General features: G+C 44.6%; 1 protein-coding gene across 1 annotated transcript in view; it reads left to right on the top strand.

The window, feature by feature from the left end:
- pdia5 (protein disulfide isomerase family A, member 5) overlaps positions 1 to 21,658 on the top strand; it is a 140,127-nt gene that overhangs the window by 5,711 nt on the left and 112,758 nt on the right. Inside the window, exons 2-4 of the mRNA XM_078227882.1 lie at positions 11,047 to 11,173; positions 14,921 to 15,008; positions 20,200 to 20,283. Coding sequence (XP_078084008.1) covers positions 11,047 to 11,173; positions 14,921 to 15,008; positions 20,200 to 20,283 — 299 coding nt within the window. The remainder of the gene's footprint in view (positions 1 to 11,046; positions 11,174 to 14,920; positions 15,009 to 20,199; positions 20,284 to 21,658) is intronic.

Raw genomic sequence — 21,658 nt, 5'->3', positions numbered from 1 at the left:
CAGAAACTATGCAGTCAGATCACAGAAGAGCAGTTTTTTCGGGTTTTTGCACTTGTTTTCTGTAAATCTAAAGAAAATTTATATAAACCCCCTTAATTTGACTTTTAATAACTGATGAACGTAAATTCTGAATCTCTCAAACAGTCCAATTTGAGTGCTTAATGAATACTTGTTAGATTTTCACAGGTGGGTTTGTATCCAGGGCTTGTCTTGCTCACCAATCTGAAACCTATAGTGTTTATCATCTATTCCCAAAGACAATTTCCATTTTCTAATGAGAATGGCATCTTGCAACAATATGCTAATTACCTAACTTAATTAATTTGATATTTGTATACATAGGTTCCAACTTCATCAAGCTTGCTATAGAACATGCATTAAAACCAGGAAATTAAAACCTGGTATCTTTAAAAGCCCTGTGAAACTGGCTTTGTCATGACCACTCAGTTGGTTAATTTTTCCAATGGGCAAGGAAAAATGCATCCTTACCCGATCTACCTGATGTGACTTTAGTTCCATGCCAGTGTGCTGGCTCTTTACTGCCCTCTGAGGTGGCTTGGCAAACCACTCAGTTACATCCAGAGAAAACAGGTACTTGCCTAGATGAGGGCAGCTCCAACAATATTCGACTGGCACTCTATCCATCACTGGCATGCCATGGCTATAGTGTGTGCCACCTACAAGATTCACTGCAGCAACTCGCCAAGGCTTCTTCTATAGCACCTTCCAAACCCACAATCGCAAGCACCTAAAAGGAACCAAGAACACCACCAATTGTAAGTTGCCTTCCAAATCACACTCCATCCTGACTTGTAAATGTATCATAGACCTTCATCGCTGGGTCAAAATGGAACTCTCTCCCCAGCAGCACTGTGGGTGTATCTTTGCTGTACAGACTGCAGTGGCCTATGGAGGCAATTCACCTGAGGAAGGTGGGCATATTGAAGCTGACAGCGTAACGAAAAGTTCTTTCAGATAAATGGAAAGCTTCAAGTTTACAGATAGGCTACAGTAAATAAGCTTTGCCTGTGTTGTAAGTAATGCTTTGGATCATACAGTCCTGAAAGGTGCCAACCATGGCAGCAACTTCAGTCTCTGCAGTATGTGCAAAGGAATGTTTTGGAATTTACAAGGTGATGTGTTTCCAAATACAGTTTCCCATCTGCACCAAGTTGGCTGATTTGAGCTGGAAAGTCCCAACTATATAGCACCTGATCGTACACTGCTATGATACATGATGAAATTCTTCATCACCTCCAGTGTGCCAAATCAGCTTTCAGCCAACTGAAGAAAAGAGTATTTTGGGAGCAGGATCTCAAGTCTATGACTAAGGTCATTGTTTACTAGGCAGCAGTAATCTCTGTGCAAAGTGCTTCAGGGACTTGGACAGCCTACAACAGGCACTTCAAAGCGCTGGAGAAGCACCACCAGCGGTGCCTTCGCAAGATCCTTCAAATCCTGCAGCAAGAAAGATGGTTCAGCATTGTCCTCTCCCAAGCCAAAGTGCCCAGCATTGAGGCACTAATCGCACAAAATCAGCTGTGCTGGGCAGTACTTGTTGCTCACGTGCCTGAACCCGTAGCATCTAACTGGTCTACTTGGAACTCAGAGGACTGGAAATGCTTTAGAGATGTCCGCAAAACATCCCTGAGAGGGCAAACATCCCAGCCGATTCAAGAGAGTCCCTGGTTTGTGAAGAAAGAACAATACAAAGGTAGCAACTGCAACGCACCTCGAAAGGCTCATGAACTTGACCTCCAGACCCTTGAGTTCAGCTGGCTACCACCAATTGAACTAAGCTTCTTAGGTCATGGAGCTGACATTGGGGAAGGTTATGGGGATGATAAGTTTAATCTCAATGGCCTACAGTGTGGACATATTGGCTCAAGGTTTTGCCACCTTTGGTCAGAGGGCACTGGGTGAGAATAAATCAAGATCGGGTGCGCTGTTGTCTATAGCTAAAATCTTCCAGTAGCAATCAGTGGTAAGAATGTTGGTGATTATCTTTTCTTCTTCCAATCTTAAAGCTGATGTTGATAACAGTATTTCGACTGCATCTCTTTCTGCTTATGAATATTAGTATCTATTTGTGGAGAATATGCAAATTCTAGCGTGTAAAAATAGCAAATGAGATGTGACAATGAACCAAGGTTGATGCACACTCTTGCATATCACTCTGTTCTAGTTCAGTTAATGGCTCATCAGTGAACCAAAATAAAATACCGCTTTGGAATAATGTTCTGCAATCGTGAGTTTAACATAACGGATAATGCTGAGTAACCTTTTAACAGCACACATCTTCACCCTGGGATTTATTCCAAATCTCATTTTTACTACTGTGGTTAAATCGGGTGGATTTTCTGAAATGCTCATGCTGGTTTCCGATTTTCCTACTGTGTTTCAAGAACTTGTTAACTGTGACTTGCCTAGGGGCGGCACAGCGGTTAGCATTGCTGCTTCACAGCGCCAGGGACCTGGGTTTGATTCCTGGCTTGGGGTCACTGTCTGTGTGGAGTTTGCACGTTCTCCCCGTGTCTGCGTGGGTTTCCTTCGGGTGCTCCAGTTTCCTCCCACATTCTGAAGTGGGTTAGGTGCATTGACCTGAACAGGGGCCGGACTGTGGCGACAAGGGGAATTTCACAGTAACTTCATTGCAGTGTTAACCTTAACTTCTGACTAACAAACTTTAAACTTTGTGGTTTGTTATGCACCTCTTATCATCACTCCTTTTCAATTTTTGACATTTTTTAAAAAAATGGCTAATGGGTTATTCACTGATTTAACTGCAGATCTTGTGGCCGTGAAAATTATTTTTGTCATGAATTTATTTTATTGATTGTACTTGGTCCAATAAATAAATATGAACCTCGAGTTTGTTTAGTATTTTTTCAGTTATGCAGTCAGTCTAAAGGGTTTCACACTCGCTTACTCTCCATCGTAATTTTTCTTGTCTTTATGTCAAACTGATTTTTGATTTGATTTAATTTATTATTGTCACGTGTATTAACGTACAGTGAAAAGTATTGTTTCTTGCGCACTATACAGACAAAGCATACCGTTCACAGAGAAGGAAAGGAGAGAGTGCAGAATGTAGTGTTACAGTCATAGCTAGGGTGTAGAGAAAGATCAACTTAATGCAAGGTAGGTCCATTCAAAAGTCTGACAGCAACAGGGAAGAAGCTGTTCTTGAGTGGGCTGGTACGTGACCTCAGATTTTTGTATCTTTTTCCCGATGGAATAAGGTGGAAGAGAGAATGTCAGGGGTACTTGGGGTCCTTAATTATGCTGGCTGCTTTGCCGAGGCAACGGGAAGTGTAGACAGAGTCAATGGATGGGAGGCTGGTTTGCATAATGGATTGGGCTACGTTCACGACCTTTTGTAGTTCCTTGCGGTCTTGGGCAGAGCAGGAGCCATACCAAGCTGTGATACAACCAGAAAGAATGCTTTCTATGGTGCACCTGCAAAAGTTGGTGAGAGTTGTAGCTGACATGCCAAATTTCCTTAGTCTTCAGAGAAAGTAGAGGCATTGGTGGGCTTTCTTAACTATAGTGTCGGCATGGGGGGGCCAGGACAGGTTGTTGGTGATCTGGACACCTAAAAACTTGAAGCTCTCGACCCTTTCTACTTCATCCCTGTTGATGTCGACAGGGGCATGTTCTCCTTTACGCTTCCTGAAGTCGATGACAATCTCCTTCATTTTGTTGACATTGAGGGAGAGATTATTGTTGCCGCACCAGTTCACCAGATTCTCTATCTCATTCCTGTCTCATCATTGTTTGAGATCCGACCCACTACGGTGGTGTCGTCAGCAAACTTGAAAATCGAATTGGAGGGGAATTTGGCCACACAGTCATAGGTGTATAAGGAGTATAGTAGGTGGCTGAGAACACAGCCTTGTGGGGCACCGGTGTTGAGGATGATCGTGGGGGAGGTGTTGTCGCCTATCCTTACTGATTGTGGTCTGTGAGTTAGGAAGTTCAGGATCTAGTCGCAGAGGGAGGTGGTGAGGCCCAGGCCGACGGAGTTTGGAGATGAGTTTCGTGGGAATAATGGTGTTGAAGGCTGAGCTGTAGTCAATAAATAGGAGTCTGACATAGGTGTCCTTGTTATCTAGGTGTTCCAGGGTTGAGTGTAGGGCCAGGGAGATGCCGTCTGCTGTTGCGGTGGTAGGCAAACTGTTGTGGATCCAGGTAGTCCGGGAGGCTGGAATTGATTTGTGCCATGACTAACCTTTCGAAGCACTTCATAATGATGGATGTCAGAGCCACCGGCCGATAGTCATTAAGATACGCTGCTTGGCGTTTCTTAGGTACCCGGGATGATGGTCGTCTTGAAGCAGATAGGGACCTCAGATTGTTGTAAAGAAAGGTTGAAGATGTCTGAATACCCCCACCAGCTGATCCACACAGGATCTGAGTGCACGTCCGGGTACCCCATCCGGGCCAGTCGCTTTCCGTGGGTTGACCTTCGAGAAAGCTGCTCTGACACCTGCAAAAGAGAGAAAACTTACATGTGTTTATTTAACTTTTTATCCAACTTAGAACCAATTCTCATTTGCAATAGTGACTTGGGCAACGGGCTTTAACACTGCAGCAACAAAATCTACACCACAATACAATTTACTTAAAGACTAAAACACTAAAATACAAATTAGCAGTGAAATGGAATTGACAGTTTAACACCTAAGTATCAGTAAACAGAGCCTTAACCCTCTGCGGAAGGCATCCAGTGGCTTTATCCTTAGTTGTACCTGGTTCCAGTCACTGGCTGCCGTTAACTGAAATGAGTTACTATAGAAGACTGTGCTCACTCTTGGCGTAACCAATTTGATCAAGTCACATGACCTCACATTATAAGAAGGGACAGTAAAACTTAAACTTTTCAACTAGGCAGGTGTTTTCCCCTGCAAGGTCTGATAAATTAACCGAAGGCAGTGGTGTTGGCATCTTGTGTGCAATGCGGGCCAGTTAATCAGGGAGTACGAGTCGCAGTGATGGGTGTGAAAAGTGGCACCAGTCGCAAATCCAATTGCAGCATTAAAGAGGACACCTGACTGACCAAGAGAGATTTTGGAGGCTATTTTATAAATGAGGTCACTGCAATCGAAAACTGGCAGGATAGACATCTGAACTGTGATGTATCTGGTAGAGTGAGTAAAGCAGGACTTGCACAGCCTTTCAAAGCTTTGGGATATTCCCAATTACATAGAAACGAAAAAAAGTACAGCAGAGGATCAGGCCCTTCGGCCCTCCAAATGCCGATCATGATGCCCTAACCAAACTAAAATAAAACCTTCTGCCTTTACTTGGTCTGTATCTCTCTAATCGCTCCCTATTCATGTACCTATCTAGATACCTATTAAATGTTGCTAATGTGCCTGCTTCCACCACAGGCATTTGGCCTCTGACCTTCGGGTAAGCGTTCTCCAAGGCGGCCTTTACGACACACAACGCAGAGTTGCTGAGCAGAGACTGATAGCCAGGTTCCGCACACATGAAGACGGCCTCAACCGGGATCTTGGGTTCATGTCACACTATCTGTAACCCCCATGACTTGCCTGAGCTTGCAAAATCTCACTAACTGTCCTGGCTGGAGACAATACACATCTCTTTAACCTGTGCTTAACCCTCTCTCCACTCACGTTATCTGTACCTTTAAGAACTGATTACCTGTAAAGACTCGCATTCCAACCATTATTTTGTAAATTGAGTTTGTTTCTTTATATGCCCTGTTTGTGAACTGAAATCCCACTCACCTGATGAAGGAGCAGCGCTCCGAATGCTAGTGGCTTGAGCTACCAAATAAACCTGTTGGACTTTAACCTGGTATTGTTAGACTTCTTTCTGTGTCCACCACCTCTGGCAGCGCGTTCCAGGCACTCACCACTTTCTGTGGGAAAAACCTCCCCCGCACATCTCCCTTAAACCTTTCCTAAACATAGCAAATAGGAGCAGGAGTAGGTCACTTGACAAGGTCCCTCATGGCAGGCTGGTGCAAAAGATTAAATCACACGGGATCAAGGGTGAACTAGCTCGATGGATTCAGAACTGGCTTGGTCATAGAAGACAGACAGTAGCGTTAGTTGGGTGTTTTTCTGAATGGAGGTCTGTAAGTTAAGTGGTGTTCTGCAGAGATCAGTGCTGGGACCTCTGTTGTTTGTAATATTTATAAATGACTTGGAAGAAAACGTAGCTGGTCTGATTAGCAAGTAGGTGGATGATAACTAGTTGCGGATAGTGATAAAGATTGTCAGAGAATACAGCAGGATATGGATAGGCTAGAAAATTGGGCGGAGAAATGGCAGATGGAATTTAATCCGGACAAATGCAAGATGATGCATTTTGGTAGATCCAATTCAGGTGGGAGCTATAAAATAAGTGGCAGAACTATCAGGAGCATAGACACTCAGACAGATCTGGGAGTACCGACCCACAGATCCTTTAAAGTGGCAGCACAGGTGGAAAATGTGGTGAAGAAAGTATCTGGCATGCTTGCCTTCATCGGACGGGACATTGAGTATAAATGTTGGCAAATTATGTTGCAATTATATGAAAAACATTGATTAGGCCACATTTGGAATACTGTGTCCAATTCTGGTCACCACACACCAGAAGGACATGGAGGCTTTGGAGGGAGTATAGAAAAGGTTTCCTGGGATGTTGCCTGGTATGGAGGGTATTAGCTATGAGGAGAGATTGAATAATTTGGGATTGTTCCCCCTGGAAAAATGAAGGCTGAGGAGTGACCTGATGGAAGTTTATAAAATTATGAGGGGCATAGATAAGGTGAAGAGTTGAAAGCTTTTTCCAATTACAAGGGGGCACAAGTTCAAGGTAAGGGGGGAAAGGTTCAGTAGAGATGTGCGGGGGAGACTTTTAACGCAGAGGATGGTGGGGGCCTGGAATGCACTGCCAAGTGAGGGGTTGAGGCAGACATGTTAGCGACATTTAAGACTTTTCCGGATAAACATGTGAATAGCTGGGAATAGAGGGATGCAGGCAGTTGGTTTAGACAGGACAGCGTGATCGGAGCAGGCTTGGTGGGCCAGTGAGCCTGTTCCTGTGCTGTATTGTTCTTTGTTCTTTTGTTCTTTGTCATTCAGCCCTTGTAGCCTCTTTCGCCTTTCATTCTGATCATGGCTGATCATCCAACTCAATAACCTGTTCCCGCTTTCTCCCCATATCCTTCAATCCCTTTAGCTCCAAGAGCTATATCTAACTCATTCTTGAAAGCAGACAATGTTTTGACCTCAACTGCTTTCAGTGGTAACAAGTTCCACAGGCTGACCACTCTCCAGGTGAAGAAACCTTTCTCCATCTTAATCCTAAATGTTTTACCCATATCCTTAGATTGGGACCCCTGGTTCTGGACTCCCCCGCCAATCTAGAACATCCTTCCTGCATCTACCCTGTCTTGTCCTGTTAGAATTTCCTAGGTTTCTCCCTCATCCTTCTAACATCCAGCAAATATCCTATCAATTTAACTGGGATATTCACAATTGCATAAAAAATTAATTCACTTTGAAAAGCTGCCATTGCTGTCCTGTAGGTAATCGTTGAGTCAATGTGTGCAAAGTAATGTACAACAAACAGCATTGTGATGAATGTCTGTGTAGGTGGTGTTGGAAGCCACAATCTTGCTCGGCATGTCGGTCGAGCTTCCTACTCTTTAAACCTCTGCCTGAATCTCAGACAAGGCCTGGGTTTACCATCTCTTCCCGAAAGAGCACCTGTCAGAGTGCAGCACTCCCTCTGTACTCCCCTCAAGTGAGAACTCTGTCCAATGCATAACTGAACTATTCAGGGAAAGGAGTGTTTGACAGGATTCCAGTCGGCTGGTGAATTCAAAACTAAGATGCAGAAGAGCCTTCCCTTGGTGAGAGAGTTTATTGGCTTTGCCCAGTGTCAACACTCCTCATCCCCACTCAGTGCCAGCTCCCATGTTAATTAAGTTAAGTTTATTTATTAGTGTCACAAGTAAGACTTACATTAACACTGCAATGAAGTTACTGTGAAATTACCCTAGTCGCCACACTATGGCAACTGTTCGGGTCAATGCACCTAACCAGCACGTCTTTCAGACTGTGGGAGGAAACCAGAGCACCCGGAGGAAACCCACGGGGAGAACATGCAAACTCCACACAGACAGTGACTCAAGCCGGGGATCGAACCCGGGCCCCTGGCGCTGTGAGGCAGCAGTGCTAACCACTGTGCCACCGTGCCAGTTTGTGCTGGGTGACCTAATCTTCCAGCAGGGTGAGTGATACAGTCAACTTCAACATACCATGGTGCGGAAGCAGCTAGAGTTTCTGATTGAAAGCCTGTTCACCTTGTACGGGACTGAAATTAACACTTCTTTCTCACCGAACATGGCACTCTCCAAGTTGGAGATAAGTTAGTGCTTGCATTTCGCCCTGTCATGTGGAATGCACATCACAATTTCTAATTTTAACACTTTCGAACGAGATAGACAGTTTGGTCTGTGAGCTTTAATTGTTGTTGAAGGACTCTTCTCTCAGCTAATTCAAAGCAGTTGCCACAGATACAGTTTGGTTATCTTGACCCTTTTGTCCAACAGACTGAGCATTGCGTTGAAGCTTTGTTCTAATTGCTTATCAAGACCAGCACTTTTGGTAATTGACAAGCCATTAATAATGATGAACCTAATGCAATTATTAGAGATAGCATTGTCTAATTATTTTGTTTCAATTTATTTTTGAAAGATGTTGAAGGATCTATGCATTGCTGCTTGCGCAAGCCTACTGTCTGCCTGAAAACTCTGCTAAACTGAATCAATCAGTGGCTTCATGTTGGCAAAGAAATGAGCAACCCTGTTTCAAGGATGTAATTTGTATTTGAGATAGTGCAGGAGAATCATTTTGCTTGCTTTGGCAATATGAGGAAAATAGATACTGCTTGTTTGGTGCCAAATAAATCTACGCACTGGACTATAGACCAAGCCTTGGTTTGTAGTCTCTTCCATTAACTGAAAGCTGGGCAATTGTGATAGATTTCAATAAGTGAAGCGCAGTCACGAGGATTCACTCTGAACTCTGGAGTTCGGAATCGTTTATTTAGGTAAAGGTTTGAAAAGGGATGTGAAGACTGCTAACTTCCACCCTTGCTACATTGGTCAACTCTGCTCCTGCCTTAGCTTCCCCTGTTGAAACTTCATGCACATGTGTGTTACCTCTGCACTTAACTATTCCAAGCTGTCCTGGCCAGCCTCTATCTCCCATCTGATATTAACCTGCTGCTCGTACTCTAACTTGCACTATCACCGCTGTGCTTTCTGGCTGACGGCGCGGTTCCTGGCCTGTCAGCACCTCCATTTAACATTCTCATCCTTGTTTCCAAATCCCTCCACAACCTTATTCCTTCCTATCTCTGTAAATGTGTTTTTTTAAAACTCATTCATGGGACATGGACGTCGCTGGCTGGGCCAGCATTTATTGCCCATCCCTAGTTGTCCTTGGAGGGCAATTGAGAGTCAACCACATTGCTGTGACTCTGGAGTCACATGTAGGCCAGACCAGGTAAGGGCATCAGATTTCCTTCCCTAAAGGACATTAGTGAGCCAGATGGGTTTTTATGACAATCGACAATGGTTTCATGGTCATCGGTAGATTCGTAATTCCAGATATTTTTTATTGAATTCAAATTCCGCCACCTGCCGTGGCAGGATTCGAACCCGGGTCCCCAGAACATTAGCTGAGTTTCTGGATTAATAGGCTAGAAATAATACCGCTAGGCCATCACCTCCCCAGACTTGCAAGCCTCAGAGCTCTCTCCACTCCAATTTTAGCCTTTTGCGCATGGTTGATTTTAATTATTCCACCTTTGGCGGCCGTGTCTTCAGATGCACATTTAAGGCAGAACAACCATAGGATCCCTACAGTGCAGAAGGAGGACATTCGGCCCATTGAATCTTACCAAAACCCAACCCCACACCTTATCCTTGAAGCCCCATGCATTTACCATGGCCAAATTGTCTAACCTACACATCTTTGGACGCTAAGGGACAATTTAGCATGGCCAATCCACCTAATTTTCACATCTTTGGACTTTGCCTAGGCTCTAAGCTCTGGAATTCCATCCCACAACCTTTTTATCCCTGGAGTTTGAACCTGAGTCCCCAGAGCATTATCCTAGTCCAATGACAATACCATTACACCACTGCCTCCCAGTCACATTCCTTGGAATGATTTATTACATTGGGCGGCAGAGTGACACAGTGGTTAGCGCTGCTGACTCACAGCGCCAGGGTCCTGAGTTCGAATCCCAGCCTGGGTCACTGTCTGTGTAGAGTTTGCACGTTCTCCCCGTGTCTGCGTGGGTTTCCTCCAGGTGTTCCGGTTTCCTCCCACACTCTAAAGATGTGCGGGTTAGGTGGATTGGCCATGCTGAATTGCCCCTTAGTGTCAGGGGGGACTAGCTAGGGTAAATACATGGGGCAATGAGGATAGGGCCCGGGTGGGATTGTGGTCGGTACAGGCTCGATGGGCCAAATGGCCTCTTTCTGCACTGTAGGATTCTATAATTGGCATGTTATAAAAATGCGAGTTGTTGATGCAAAGCCAGTGGCCATTAACATTGAGCATTTATCCAATATAGAGTACCTTTTGTTTGATGCAGTGTCCCTTTAAGGAGCTGCTCTTTTGATTTGTCCCGCAGTTTGGTTAATTTAGTTTAATTGGTTTACCCCATAAAAATCTCAGGGTAACTGGCACCAAGCTGAACCTTTAAAAGGCCAAGTTAACTTTGCGTAACCACTGTAAATGCTAATTTATAGGGAGAGCTATTTTTGAACAGTGAAATGGTTTCTCCAGCAATGGAATTTTAGTCTTTTGGCGAATATTTTCAGTATTGAACAAAATAGCCCAGTCATGTGAAATTATAGTGAAAGCGGCTTGTATCTACTTCTGTGCTTAAGGTCTGGAACTCTGCTGATGTAAGATTTATGGGAAATCAATGGAACCATTGCAGGCATTATCCTCTGAGTGCACCTATTTCCAGCTGCCTGATTTACCTGTTTTCCTCCCCAAGACGGTCCTGTCCACTTGCCTCATGGCAGCTAAAGTGTCTCCGCTGATTGAGAAAGTCGATGACCAAAAAGAACTAAAGAAACTCACACGGACCAGAAACAACGTGTTGGTGCTATACTCCAAATCAGGTGAGCAGATTCTGCGTCTTTGTCCGATAACCTGGAGCTTTTACTTCGTACACCCTGCCCTGTGAAACGCACCCTATCCCTGCCCTGTAAAACCCACCCCTTTCACCTGCATCATGACATCATGTCTTATCTGCATGGGTGACATCATTCAAAAGCATGCAATCCGGTCCTGCATGTACACTGATGACTTTCTCAACCCTCCCACTGTCAGACAGCCTGTTCGATGGCCAGTACTGGATGAGCAGAAACTTCCTCCAGCTAGATATTAGAAATACTAAAGCCATTGTCTTCGGTCCCTGTCCAAACTCCGTTCCCTATCTACTGACTTTATCCCTGTCTTTGACAACTGTCTGAGGCTGAATCAAACTGTTTGCAACCTCGGTATTATATTTGACCCTGACGTAAGCTACCAGCCCATATTCACATTAGGCTGCCTCAGTCCATCTTTGTAACATTGCTTCACTCTGCACTGGTTAAGCCCATTTGCTTCTGAAACCCTCATTCTTAGAAAGGTTTGGTCTAGATGTGACGAGATTCTTATCTTCCATCCTTTATAATCTTAAACTAATCTAAAACTCCTCCTCCACCTAAATCTGAACTTGTACCAAGTCCTTGTCACCTATTGTTGCTACTCCATGACTTGTAATGGCTCCCAGGTTAAGTATTGCCTCAAATTTTATAATTCTCATTCTTGTTTTCCAATTCTTCTATATATTTGTAACCTTCTCCAGCCCCATAATTCCCCAAAATATCTGCATTGCTCCACTTTATACCTCTTGGCTCCTCTTTATACCTCTTGTGCATCTTCTGTTTTGATCATTCCACCATTAGAAGCTGTTCTATTAGCTGTCTTGCCATTTGGGAAGGAGATCTGCTGTCCTCAACGCCCAACCTGGCCGATGTGAAACTCCAGTTCCACATCAAAGTGACTGACTTTCAGCTGGCTTAATTAAACCTTTCCCCTCCCTGCTGCTCCTCCTTTACAATGGTTAAAACCTACCTCTTTGATCAAACCTTTGGCCACCTTCCCCAACATACCCTTGTGTCACCATTGGTTTGCTAATAGTGCTGTGAAGCACTTGGGGCATTTTGATGCATTAAGGACACCATATAAATGCAAATTGTTGCTTTTGTCTCACCCAATGTGTTGTCATTTTTTATTAGATATGGGTGACCTTTGGTGTGTTGCCAAGTGATACGTTTCCTTTTTTATTGAAAATGGTAATTGAAGGCCCTTCCTTGTCCATCTTCTTTGAAAGAGCCCCAGGTTGAACATGGGATGGCTGAAGGCCAGTCCCCCATTCCCTGAAGTAGCATTGGGGGAGATAGGTGAACAATGAGAGTCAGAAAACTGAAAAGGAAAATTGAGGACTAAATGAAAAGTGGACCCAAGGGGGACAGGCAAGTCCAAGGACAATATCTTTAATTGTTAGTCAAATTTCAGAATGAAATATGGCACCTTAAAAGATGGCTCTTCGAAGAATTGTAGCAAGGTTCAAGCACGTCTAATATTGTCCTCCAGTTACAGTCCTTTCTTTATTTACATGAGTTGGTGTCATGTCAAAACCATCACCTCGAACTGTTCCCACCACCACTGTGATGGTGTGTAACCACCAGCATTGTGTAGCTCACCAAACTCTCTTCAGGAAGAACCCACATTTGGACAGTACGAACAACATCTCCAGCTGGTCTTTAGAACATGGAAATTTCACACCCACGTTGCCTAAATCCTACTCTCAGTTCTGTGCGCTGTATTTTAATCAGCAGTTAAGGCTTTGTGAAGATGCAGCCTATTTGCCTGTGAAGCTGCACAAACAGTGTATATCCCTGACTGGAATGCTATCGAGAAAAAGGAGGCACACCTTTTAAAAACAAAGCAAAAAGAAATCAATAGCTGTGACATGAAGCTGTTGTAAAAAGCCAACTGTGTTCGCGAATGTCCTTCGGGAAGGACACCTTCTGTCTTTTAACACCCAGCCTGACCTATATCTGAATCCAGCTCCACGCTAAAGTGACTGACTTTCAGCTGGCCTCTAGAATGACCTAGCAAGCCTCTCAGTTGTACCAGAACACCACAAAGCAAAGACGCAGCAGCCTGAGAAGGAGGAGGGCGACCAGGGGTAGGGAAATGCCAGGCTGGCCAATGACTCTCACACCTCGAGTGAATTTAGACAATACTATTTCATGGCACATTTTGAGCTAATGTACTATATAGTAGCCGAAGCACTCTAATGATAGCCCAGGTGCGATGTGAGTCACTTAGTGCTTGTATTTGGACAGTACTTGTGCAAATACCGAAAAGATAAAATTGTTAAACCAGGTGTGTGAAGAAATTTGACTGCTGTGAAATGACAGTGCATTAAAATAAGAGAATTTAAATGGAAAGTTGACATTTCACAACATTCCAACAGCTTTCACGGTTAGTTATTGATTTTTTTTTAAAGACAAACTCTTCCTGGAGTTGGGTGTGGTGGCAGCAGGCGAATATAGAAACTAGAAGCAGGAGTAGGCCATTCGGCCCTTCAAGCCTGCTGCACCATTCATTTTAATGATGGCTGATCATCTAATTCAATATCCGGATCCTTCCTTCCCCCTCACATCCCTTTAGTCCCAAGAGCTATATCTAATTTTTTCTTGGAATCTCTCACAGTTTTGGCCTCAACTACATTCTGTGGTAGTGAATTCCACACATTCACCACCCTCTGGGTGAAGAAATTTCTCCTCAACTCAACCTAAAAGGTTTACCCCTTATCCTCAAACTATGACCCCTAGTTCTGAACTCCCCCGCCATTGGGAACATTTCTTTCTGAATCCACCCTATCTAATCCTGTTAATATTTCAAAGTTTCTATGAGATCCCCTCTCACCCTTCTAAATTCCAGTGAATATAATCCTAACTGACTTAGCCTCTCCTCATGTATGACAGACCTGCCATCCCAGGAAATAGCCCGGTCCTTCGACATGTCAAAATTCTTCACATGTGAGCTTGGTTGGTCAGTTGACAGCAAGCAATTTGCCCAAGAGTAGGCTGTTGGAGTGAAGTCCAATTCTCATTTGGCATGTCCCCCTCTCCCTTTCACCGTTGCACTTCTAGCTGGAGTTGGTAAACAGTGATAACTCCCCCAGAGCTCGTGCTCCAGGCTTACTCTCACTTTTTTTCTTTTCCCCAAATTCTAACCTTGTCTTCCTCCTCCCTAGAGATGTAGCTCGTCGACTGCCCCCCCCAGCCGAGATTCACTGGCTCCTCAGAGATCCCTGCAATGCGACCTTCTTGGGTCTGTAAACTCAGCTTCTTGCTGCCTTTGAAGTTCTTTTGCTAAGATTGTTCAGAAGTTTGAGAGTGCGCACAGCACTGATCTAGCTTCTGTCCGTGTGCATCCTGTTCTCTCGACCTGTGAAGCAACCAGTATTGCCTGCTCCTGGATTTCCACCGTTGATTGGGAATGGCTGTGGGGAGGTGATTCTTCGTTGTCTTACCTTTCCTTTCCCCAGATGTTGTAACACCGTGCTCAGCCATTGTCACACTGCACTGGTGCAGGCGAGTTTGGCAGATTTCACCAGGCTCCTTGCAGCCAGTGTGTGCCTGGTTGGGTGATTACATGGCAACCGCGGTATTGCTGAAGGGCTTGTTCATGAGTTCAGTGTATTTTGATAATCTATTGACCGAGCCTGAATCTTTGCACAGCAGAATGCTGGGTGATAAGCAATGCTCACTAACGCCCGTGTTTGCTTTCTTACTGTGTGATAGCTGCCACTGCTGAACGACCGCTGAAACTGCTCTCAGACGTGGCAGAAGCAGTGAAAGGGCAGGGCACCATTGCCTGGGTAGATTGTGGGTAAGTTATTTATCTTTTAACAGCAATAAATCATTTTGATTTGACTCATTCTCGTGCCTCCATCTCTCTCCTAATATTTCCCTCTGTTGGATTTATTTATTTGCTGCACATTTGTTTTAAAGGTGTCGACAGGCTCCCTAACCAGCTTTCAGACCCCTACCCTGTGCCCACCAGGCATGTTTGGTTTATGCTCATCTGCTGAGAACACAGGAGCTGATCATTCAGACTCTAAAGTCTGTCCTGCTATTCGAGTGAGTTCGAGACTGACCTCCAGTTACCTGCTTAGCTGCTTACCCTTTAATAGCGTCGCCCAAGAAATATCTATTGTTCTCCATCTCAAAAGCTCCACCTGCCTCATTCATTTTGTAGGAAAGTATTTCAGATTTCCACTATTCTTTGTGTGAAGGAATGCTTCCTGATTTCTCCCCCAAATGGCTTAGCCCCAATTTTAAGATTATCCGAAATGGTACTTATAGAGCAGCTTTAACCTGTCAAAGCAGCCCAAGATGCTTACCTCTCCCCCTCGACAGCCCTGCCCATCAAAGGAAATAATTTCTGCATCTGCCCTATTGGATCCTTTTTAACATTATAAACATGCTGATCCAATCACTCACAAGCTGATGCCATATTTCTATCAGCATTTTTTATTATTTATTCATAGGATGTGGGCGTCGCTGGTTAGGGTCAGCATTTATTTCCCATCGCTAATTACCCTGGAGAAGGTGGTGGGGGCGGGGGGAACGTCTTCTTGAATCTCTGCTGTTCCTGTGGTGTAGGTCCACCCCCAGGGCAGTTAGGAAGGGGACCACAGAAGGGTTACAGTATGGAAAGAGGCCATTCAGCCCATCGTGTCGTCACTGGCCAAGGAAGAGAAAAAAAAGAAACTAGCCACTCATTTGAATCCCACTTTCCAGCACGTGGTCCGTAGCCTTGCAGGTTACAGCCCTTCAGGTGTAGATCCGGGTACCTCAGCACTTCAGCCACAAACTAGACCATGAGTTCCAGGCCCCCACATCTCCTGGGATGAGTTTTTTTTATTCATTCATGGGACATAGGCGTCGCTGGCTGGGCCAGCATTTATTGTCCATCCCTAGTTGCCCTTTGGAGAACAGTTGAGTGTCAACCACACTGCTGTGGGTCAGGACCAGGTAAGGATGGCAGATTTCCTTCCCTAAAGGACGTTAGTGAACCAGGTGTGTTCTTACAACAATCGACAATGGTTTCATGGTCTTCAGTCTTGATTCCAAATATTTTTTTTTATATTGAATTCAAATTCCGCAATCTGCCATGGCAGGATTCGAACTCTGGTCCCCAGAACATTAGCTGTTTCTGGATTAATAGTCTAGCGATAAAACCACTAGGCCATCGCCTCCCCTATTCCCCATGTCTCCTCAAATCCTTCTACCAATCATTTTAAATCTAAAGTTTATTTATTAGTGTCTCCAGTAGGCTTGTATTAACACTGCAATGAAGTTACTGTAAAAATCCCCTAGTTGCCACACTCCAGCGCCTGTTCGGGTACACTGAGGGAGAATTTAGCATGGCCAATGCACCTAACCAGCATATCTTTCGGGTTGAGAGAGGAAACCGGAGCACCCGGAAGAAACGCACACAAACATGGGGAGAATGTGCAGACTCCACGCAGATAGTGACCCAAGCCAGGAATCGAACACTGGTCTCTGGCACTGCGAGGCAACAGTGCTAACCACTGTGCCACCATGCCGCCCAATAATTGACCCCACAGCTAAGGGAAACGAGTCCTCCTTGTCTAGCCCTCTCATTATTTTGTATACCACTATTACATAGAAACATAGAAAACTACAGCACAAAACAGGCCCTTCGGACCTACAAGTTGTGCTGAACATATCCCTACCTTCTAGGCCTACCTATAACCCTCCATCCTATTAAGTCCCATGTACTCATCCAGGAGTCTCTTAAAAGACCCGATTGAGTTTGCCTCCACCACCACTGACAGCAGCCGTTTCCACTCACCCACCACCCTCTGTGTGAAAAACTTCCCCCTAACATTTCCCCTGTACCTACACCCCAGCACCTTAAACCTGTGTCCTCTCGCAGCAGCCATTTCCACCCTGGGAAAAAGCCTCTGAGAGTCCACCCGATCTATGCCTCTCAACATCTTAAATACCTCTATTAGGTCTCCTCTCATCCTACGTCTCCAAGGAGAAAAGACCGAGCTCCCTCAGCCTAAGGCATGCCACTCAATCCAGGCAACATCCTTGTAAATCGTCTCTGCACCCTTTCAATCTTTTCCACATCCTTCCTGTTCTAAGGAAAACAATCCTAGCTGATCCGATCTCCTCTCATAGCTGTGCTCTTTGCTCAAAGTCAGTAAAAGATGGATGCGGTTGCTTTCTACCAGTATATCCTGAAAGAGCAATGAAGTGGTTCTTTGCTTACACTGATGCCCACATCCTCAGTGTTCAACCTATGCACTAGATTTATTTTACCACTAAGAATGTCAGCTAAAGACCAGGACTCATCGTGCAGAATATTAACAGAGTCGGGCGAGTAGGAGAGAATGTGAGATAAATCACAAAGTTGTGGGTGGCTGATGTCAAGCTAAAGCTTTGTGCGTCGAGATTGTAGGAAAATAAGGATGAGAGAGGTGAAGAGTTGGCACAGTTCTGCAGTTATTGTGATTCACTGTGCACTGGATCACAAGATGAATAGTCAATCAACCCATCCAGCTCCTGTGCTCTCCTACGGCAAACTTGCAGTCCTCCCACCACAACATCTCATGTATTTTAAATGATTCCACAGTGGTTGCCTTCATAGCCATACCTAAGTTGAACAGCCCTTGTGTGAGGATACCTTTCCTGCCTTAAGGGCTGTTTGAACTCTTGCCTCTCCCTTATTTGAAGTTTTGTTTCGGATTTACCCTTCCTATTCTATTTCTTATTTTCAATGTTCCATTCAACTGGTTTCCTTTTACTGAGGTGATTGGGGCATGTGCACAGTGTATAAAATCTAAAGGATTTTTGATTGACAAGTTAAGAATTGCTGTGGCACATTGAATGGTGGTGATGACGCGCATTCAAATATATCACAAATCCTTTTTGTCCTTTTTGTTCTTGTCATTTAGCTTCTAAAGCAATGTTCAGGGTAGCTAAGTAAAAGCAAAATACCGCCATGGCTGGAAATCTGAAACAACTTAGCCGATCCAAGAGCATTTTTGGAGACTTAATGCTTCAGATGGATGACCTACAGTTGGAGGAACAGAAGGGCCAGTTTTAACCTCGTTTGTGAGGCCGGTCCTCCATCATACTTCGTAACAGTCTTTGTTTCTGGAGACTGTTCCCTCTGCTGGGAATGCATCTGTGGACATTGGGTGAAGCAAAGATTAGCGAAGGCACTGATGCCAATCCCTCACTCCCCCTCTCTTTTTTTTTTCCCCCCCGTCCCCGCCATTCTTGTGGTCAGATAATCTGCCAGCTGTAACACTCCAAATTCATTGAATAATAAATGAGATATTTGTGTCAGTGGGAATGTATCACGACAAAGGTTCAACACTCATTTGCCAGTGATGTGGGAAAGTGGGTGGGGAAGCAGGGATAATAGTGTACAACAGTTACATTTTAAGCTTGTACAGAGAGGATAATTTGTTCTTCATACAGCGCAGCAGGGAGCAGTACTTAATTTGTCATGCAAATCAATTCTTTTGTTTAGTGGTTATCTTCATGCCAAAATCATTAATATCTTATGAGAGTAATGCTTGAGCTTCAAGCGTGAATGTTGGCAGGATATTTGAGTGAGTATGGTGGACACAGCCACAGAGAGGCCAGTACATAATGATCAAGAATGTGAACCGGCCATTGTATCCCATCCTCCTTGAGTCAGGTGCACGGAGGACATTTGTATCTCCCTCAGTACCACTCTGGCCGAAGCTGACAAACTCAGCATTCATCAGCAATTGAGCCTTGTCTTATGAGGAAAGGTTGGACTGGCTGAGCTTGGAACCGCTGGAATTTGGAAGAGTAAGAAACGACTTGACTGGGTGGATGTCAGAAGGATGTTTCCCCTTTTGGGAGAATCTAGAGCTAGGAGGTCACAATTTGAAAACATGAGGTCACCCATTTGAGACAAAGAATGAGATTTTCTTTTCTGAGGGAATGCTCTTCAGAAGGTGGTGGAAGGATTAGTCTTTGAATATTTTTAAGGTAGAGGTAGGTAAATTCTTGATAAACAAGGTCATTGAGGGTAGGTGGGAATGTGGAGTTGAGGTTGCAATCAGATCAGCCATGATCTTTCTGAATGGTGGACCAGGCTCGAGTGGCATACTCCTCCTAATTTGTTTGTTTGTTCTCTATATAACTCAAGTTTATCTTTGGACAGCATATTTAGGGACAAAAGTAGGCTAATTAGCTATTCATGTCAGCCATGGCAAATGATCAATGTCTTGATCCTAATTTCCCACCTTCCTCAATTTTCCCATTTAATTCTGAAGTAAGTAGCTATCTCCTGTTAAACACCCTGAATTGACGACACCTTCAGGTACAGTGCATGCAAATCTGCTAGCATTTCTTGCTCTGGTTTTCCAAAAACAGGCTTGCTTAATTCCTACCTGTCAATTCCCTTTGTTACCTCCATAGTAATTTGCAGCACAGTAATAGGCCATTCGGCCCAGCTAGTCTGTACTTTGGTTTACGTTCTACTTGTGCCTTTTCCCACCTGTCTTCGTTGCACCCTCCTTTTAAGCTCGTGCTCTTGTGTCATCGGAGGAGCTTGTGTGGTGTTGCTTGAAATGGGGGAAACAAAACAAGGTTGTGATGTACAGCAGGTGAACGTTTTATAAGCTGGATAAGTAGCCTTGTCCAAATTGCTTCCCGATAGATTGATTAATTGCTGCATCCCTGCCTCTGATTTGTGACTCCTGCCCTTGACTACCGACAAAAATGATAATTGGCTTGCTGTTGTGTCGCCGGAGCTCCTTCTGCCAGGCAAGCTTATATGGCTGCTACCTGCTGGCAACCTGCGAGAGAGATTAAGCCCAGATATTAGTTTAATCTGTTGCAGCTGAATTTATGAGAGCGCTTGGCAGATTGCTCTGCACTATAAGAACCTTTGGCTTTTTTTTGTGAGGGAGGAATTTCAAGTAATGTTGCAGTGGAAACCAAAGACAAGAGTGTCTTCCCCCAATTTGCAGTCATATCATGCTGCTGTCTTCTTGCAGGAACAGTGAAAGCAGGAAGCTGTGCAAGAAGATGAAAGTGGAACCAGCCTCAAAGAAAAATGGTATCGAGTTGTTGCATTACAAGTAAGCAGAAAACCGCGTCCTTTAAGTGACGAGGGTTAGGTATTTCCAACGAGACCGTTTGTTATTTTTTGGGGGGGGATCTTGCTTACTGTTGCGTGCCCCTTTCTCCCGAAGCCACGGATCATCGTCTGACAGAGAGCAGCAGATGGATGCCTTGCTGCATGACTTCCGCAAGTGTTGTTCTGAAACCAGCTGCTGGGCTACAGTCGCTCTTCCTGTTTTTTTTCTCCTGTCTTCCTGGCTTGGCACTTCCCCATATCAGTGCGGCTAAACAGCACACTTTGAGTTGTAGCACACTCTGTCGTCAAGCTCCTGTCACTCGACATGTTTTGCTTTGAAAAATTGCTTTACTCCCCTGTTTCTTTTGTCGTCCGTCTTCTGTGCATCTTGGGCAGTAGCAACCATAAAAAGTAATAAAATAAACACTTGCATTAGTATAGCGCCTTTCACTCTTTGAGGGCCTTTGAGCACTTTACAGTCAGTGAAGGTTTTTTAAAAATTTCATTCATGGGACATGGGCATTACTGACGTGCCAGCATTTATTGCCAATCCGTAGTTACCCTTGGAGGGCAGTTGAGAGTCAACCACATTGCTGTGGCTCTGGAGTCACATGTAGGCCAGACCAGGTAAGGACGGCAGATTTCCTTCCCTAAAGGACATTAGTGAACCAGATGGGTTTTTCCGACAATCGACAATGGTTTCATGATCATCAGTAGATTCTTAATTCCAGATATTATTCATCGAATTCAAATTCCACCATCTCCCGTGGCAGGCTTCAAACCCGGGTCCCCATTACATTAGTTTCTGGATTAATAGTCTAGCAATAATACCACTCGGCCATTGCCCCCCCATTTACTTTTGAAGTTTAGTTATCATTCTAATTTTTAAAATTTATTTGTGGGATATGGGCAGCGCTGACTGCCGCCCTTTATTTCCCATCCCATGTTAGAAATGTAACAGCCAATCTGTGCACAGCAAGGTCCCACAAACATCCAGATGGTTGGGATTTGGTTGAGGTATGAATGTCAACCAGTACACAGGCGGAACTCCCCATATTCTTCTTCAAATAGTGTCATGAGAAATCTTAAGTCAATCTGAGAGGATAGGCAGGGCTTCGTCTCAGAGTAGCACCTTTCATAGAATCCTACGGTGCAGAAGGAGGCCATTTGGCCCATTGGGTCTGCACTGACCACAATCCCACCCAGGCCCTATCTCCATACATCTACCCAGCTCGTCCCCCTGATACTAAGGGGCAGTTTAACATGGCCAATCCACTTCACCCACACATCTTTGGACTGTGGGACGAAACCGGAGCACTCGGAGGAAACACACGCAGACACGGGGGAGGATGTGCAAACTGCACACAGACCCAAGC

The sequence above is a fragment of the Mustelus asterias genome, chromosome 14 (genome assembly GCF_964213995.1).
Source record: "Mustelus asterias chromosome 14, sMusAst1.hap1.1, whole genome shotgun sequence".
Classification (NCBI taxonomy): Eukaryota; Metazoa; Chordata; class Chondrichthyes; order Carcharhiniformes; family Triakidae; genus Mustelus; species Mustelus asterias.
The sequence above is the reverse complement of the archived record's forward strand: the minus strand, read 5'-3'. Positions and strand labels throughout refer to the sequence as shown.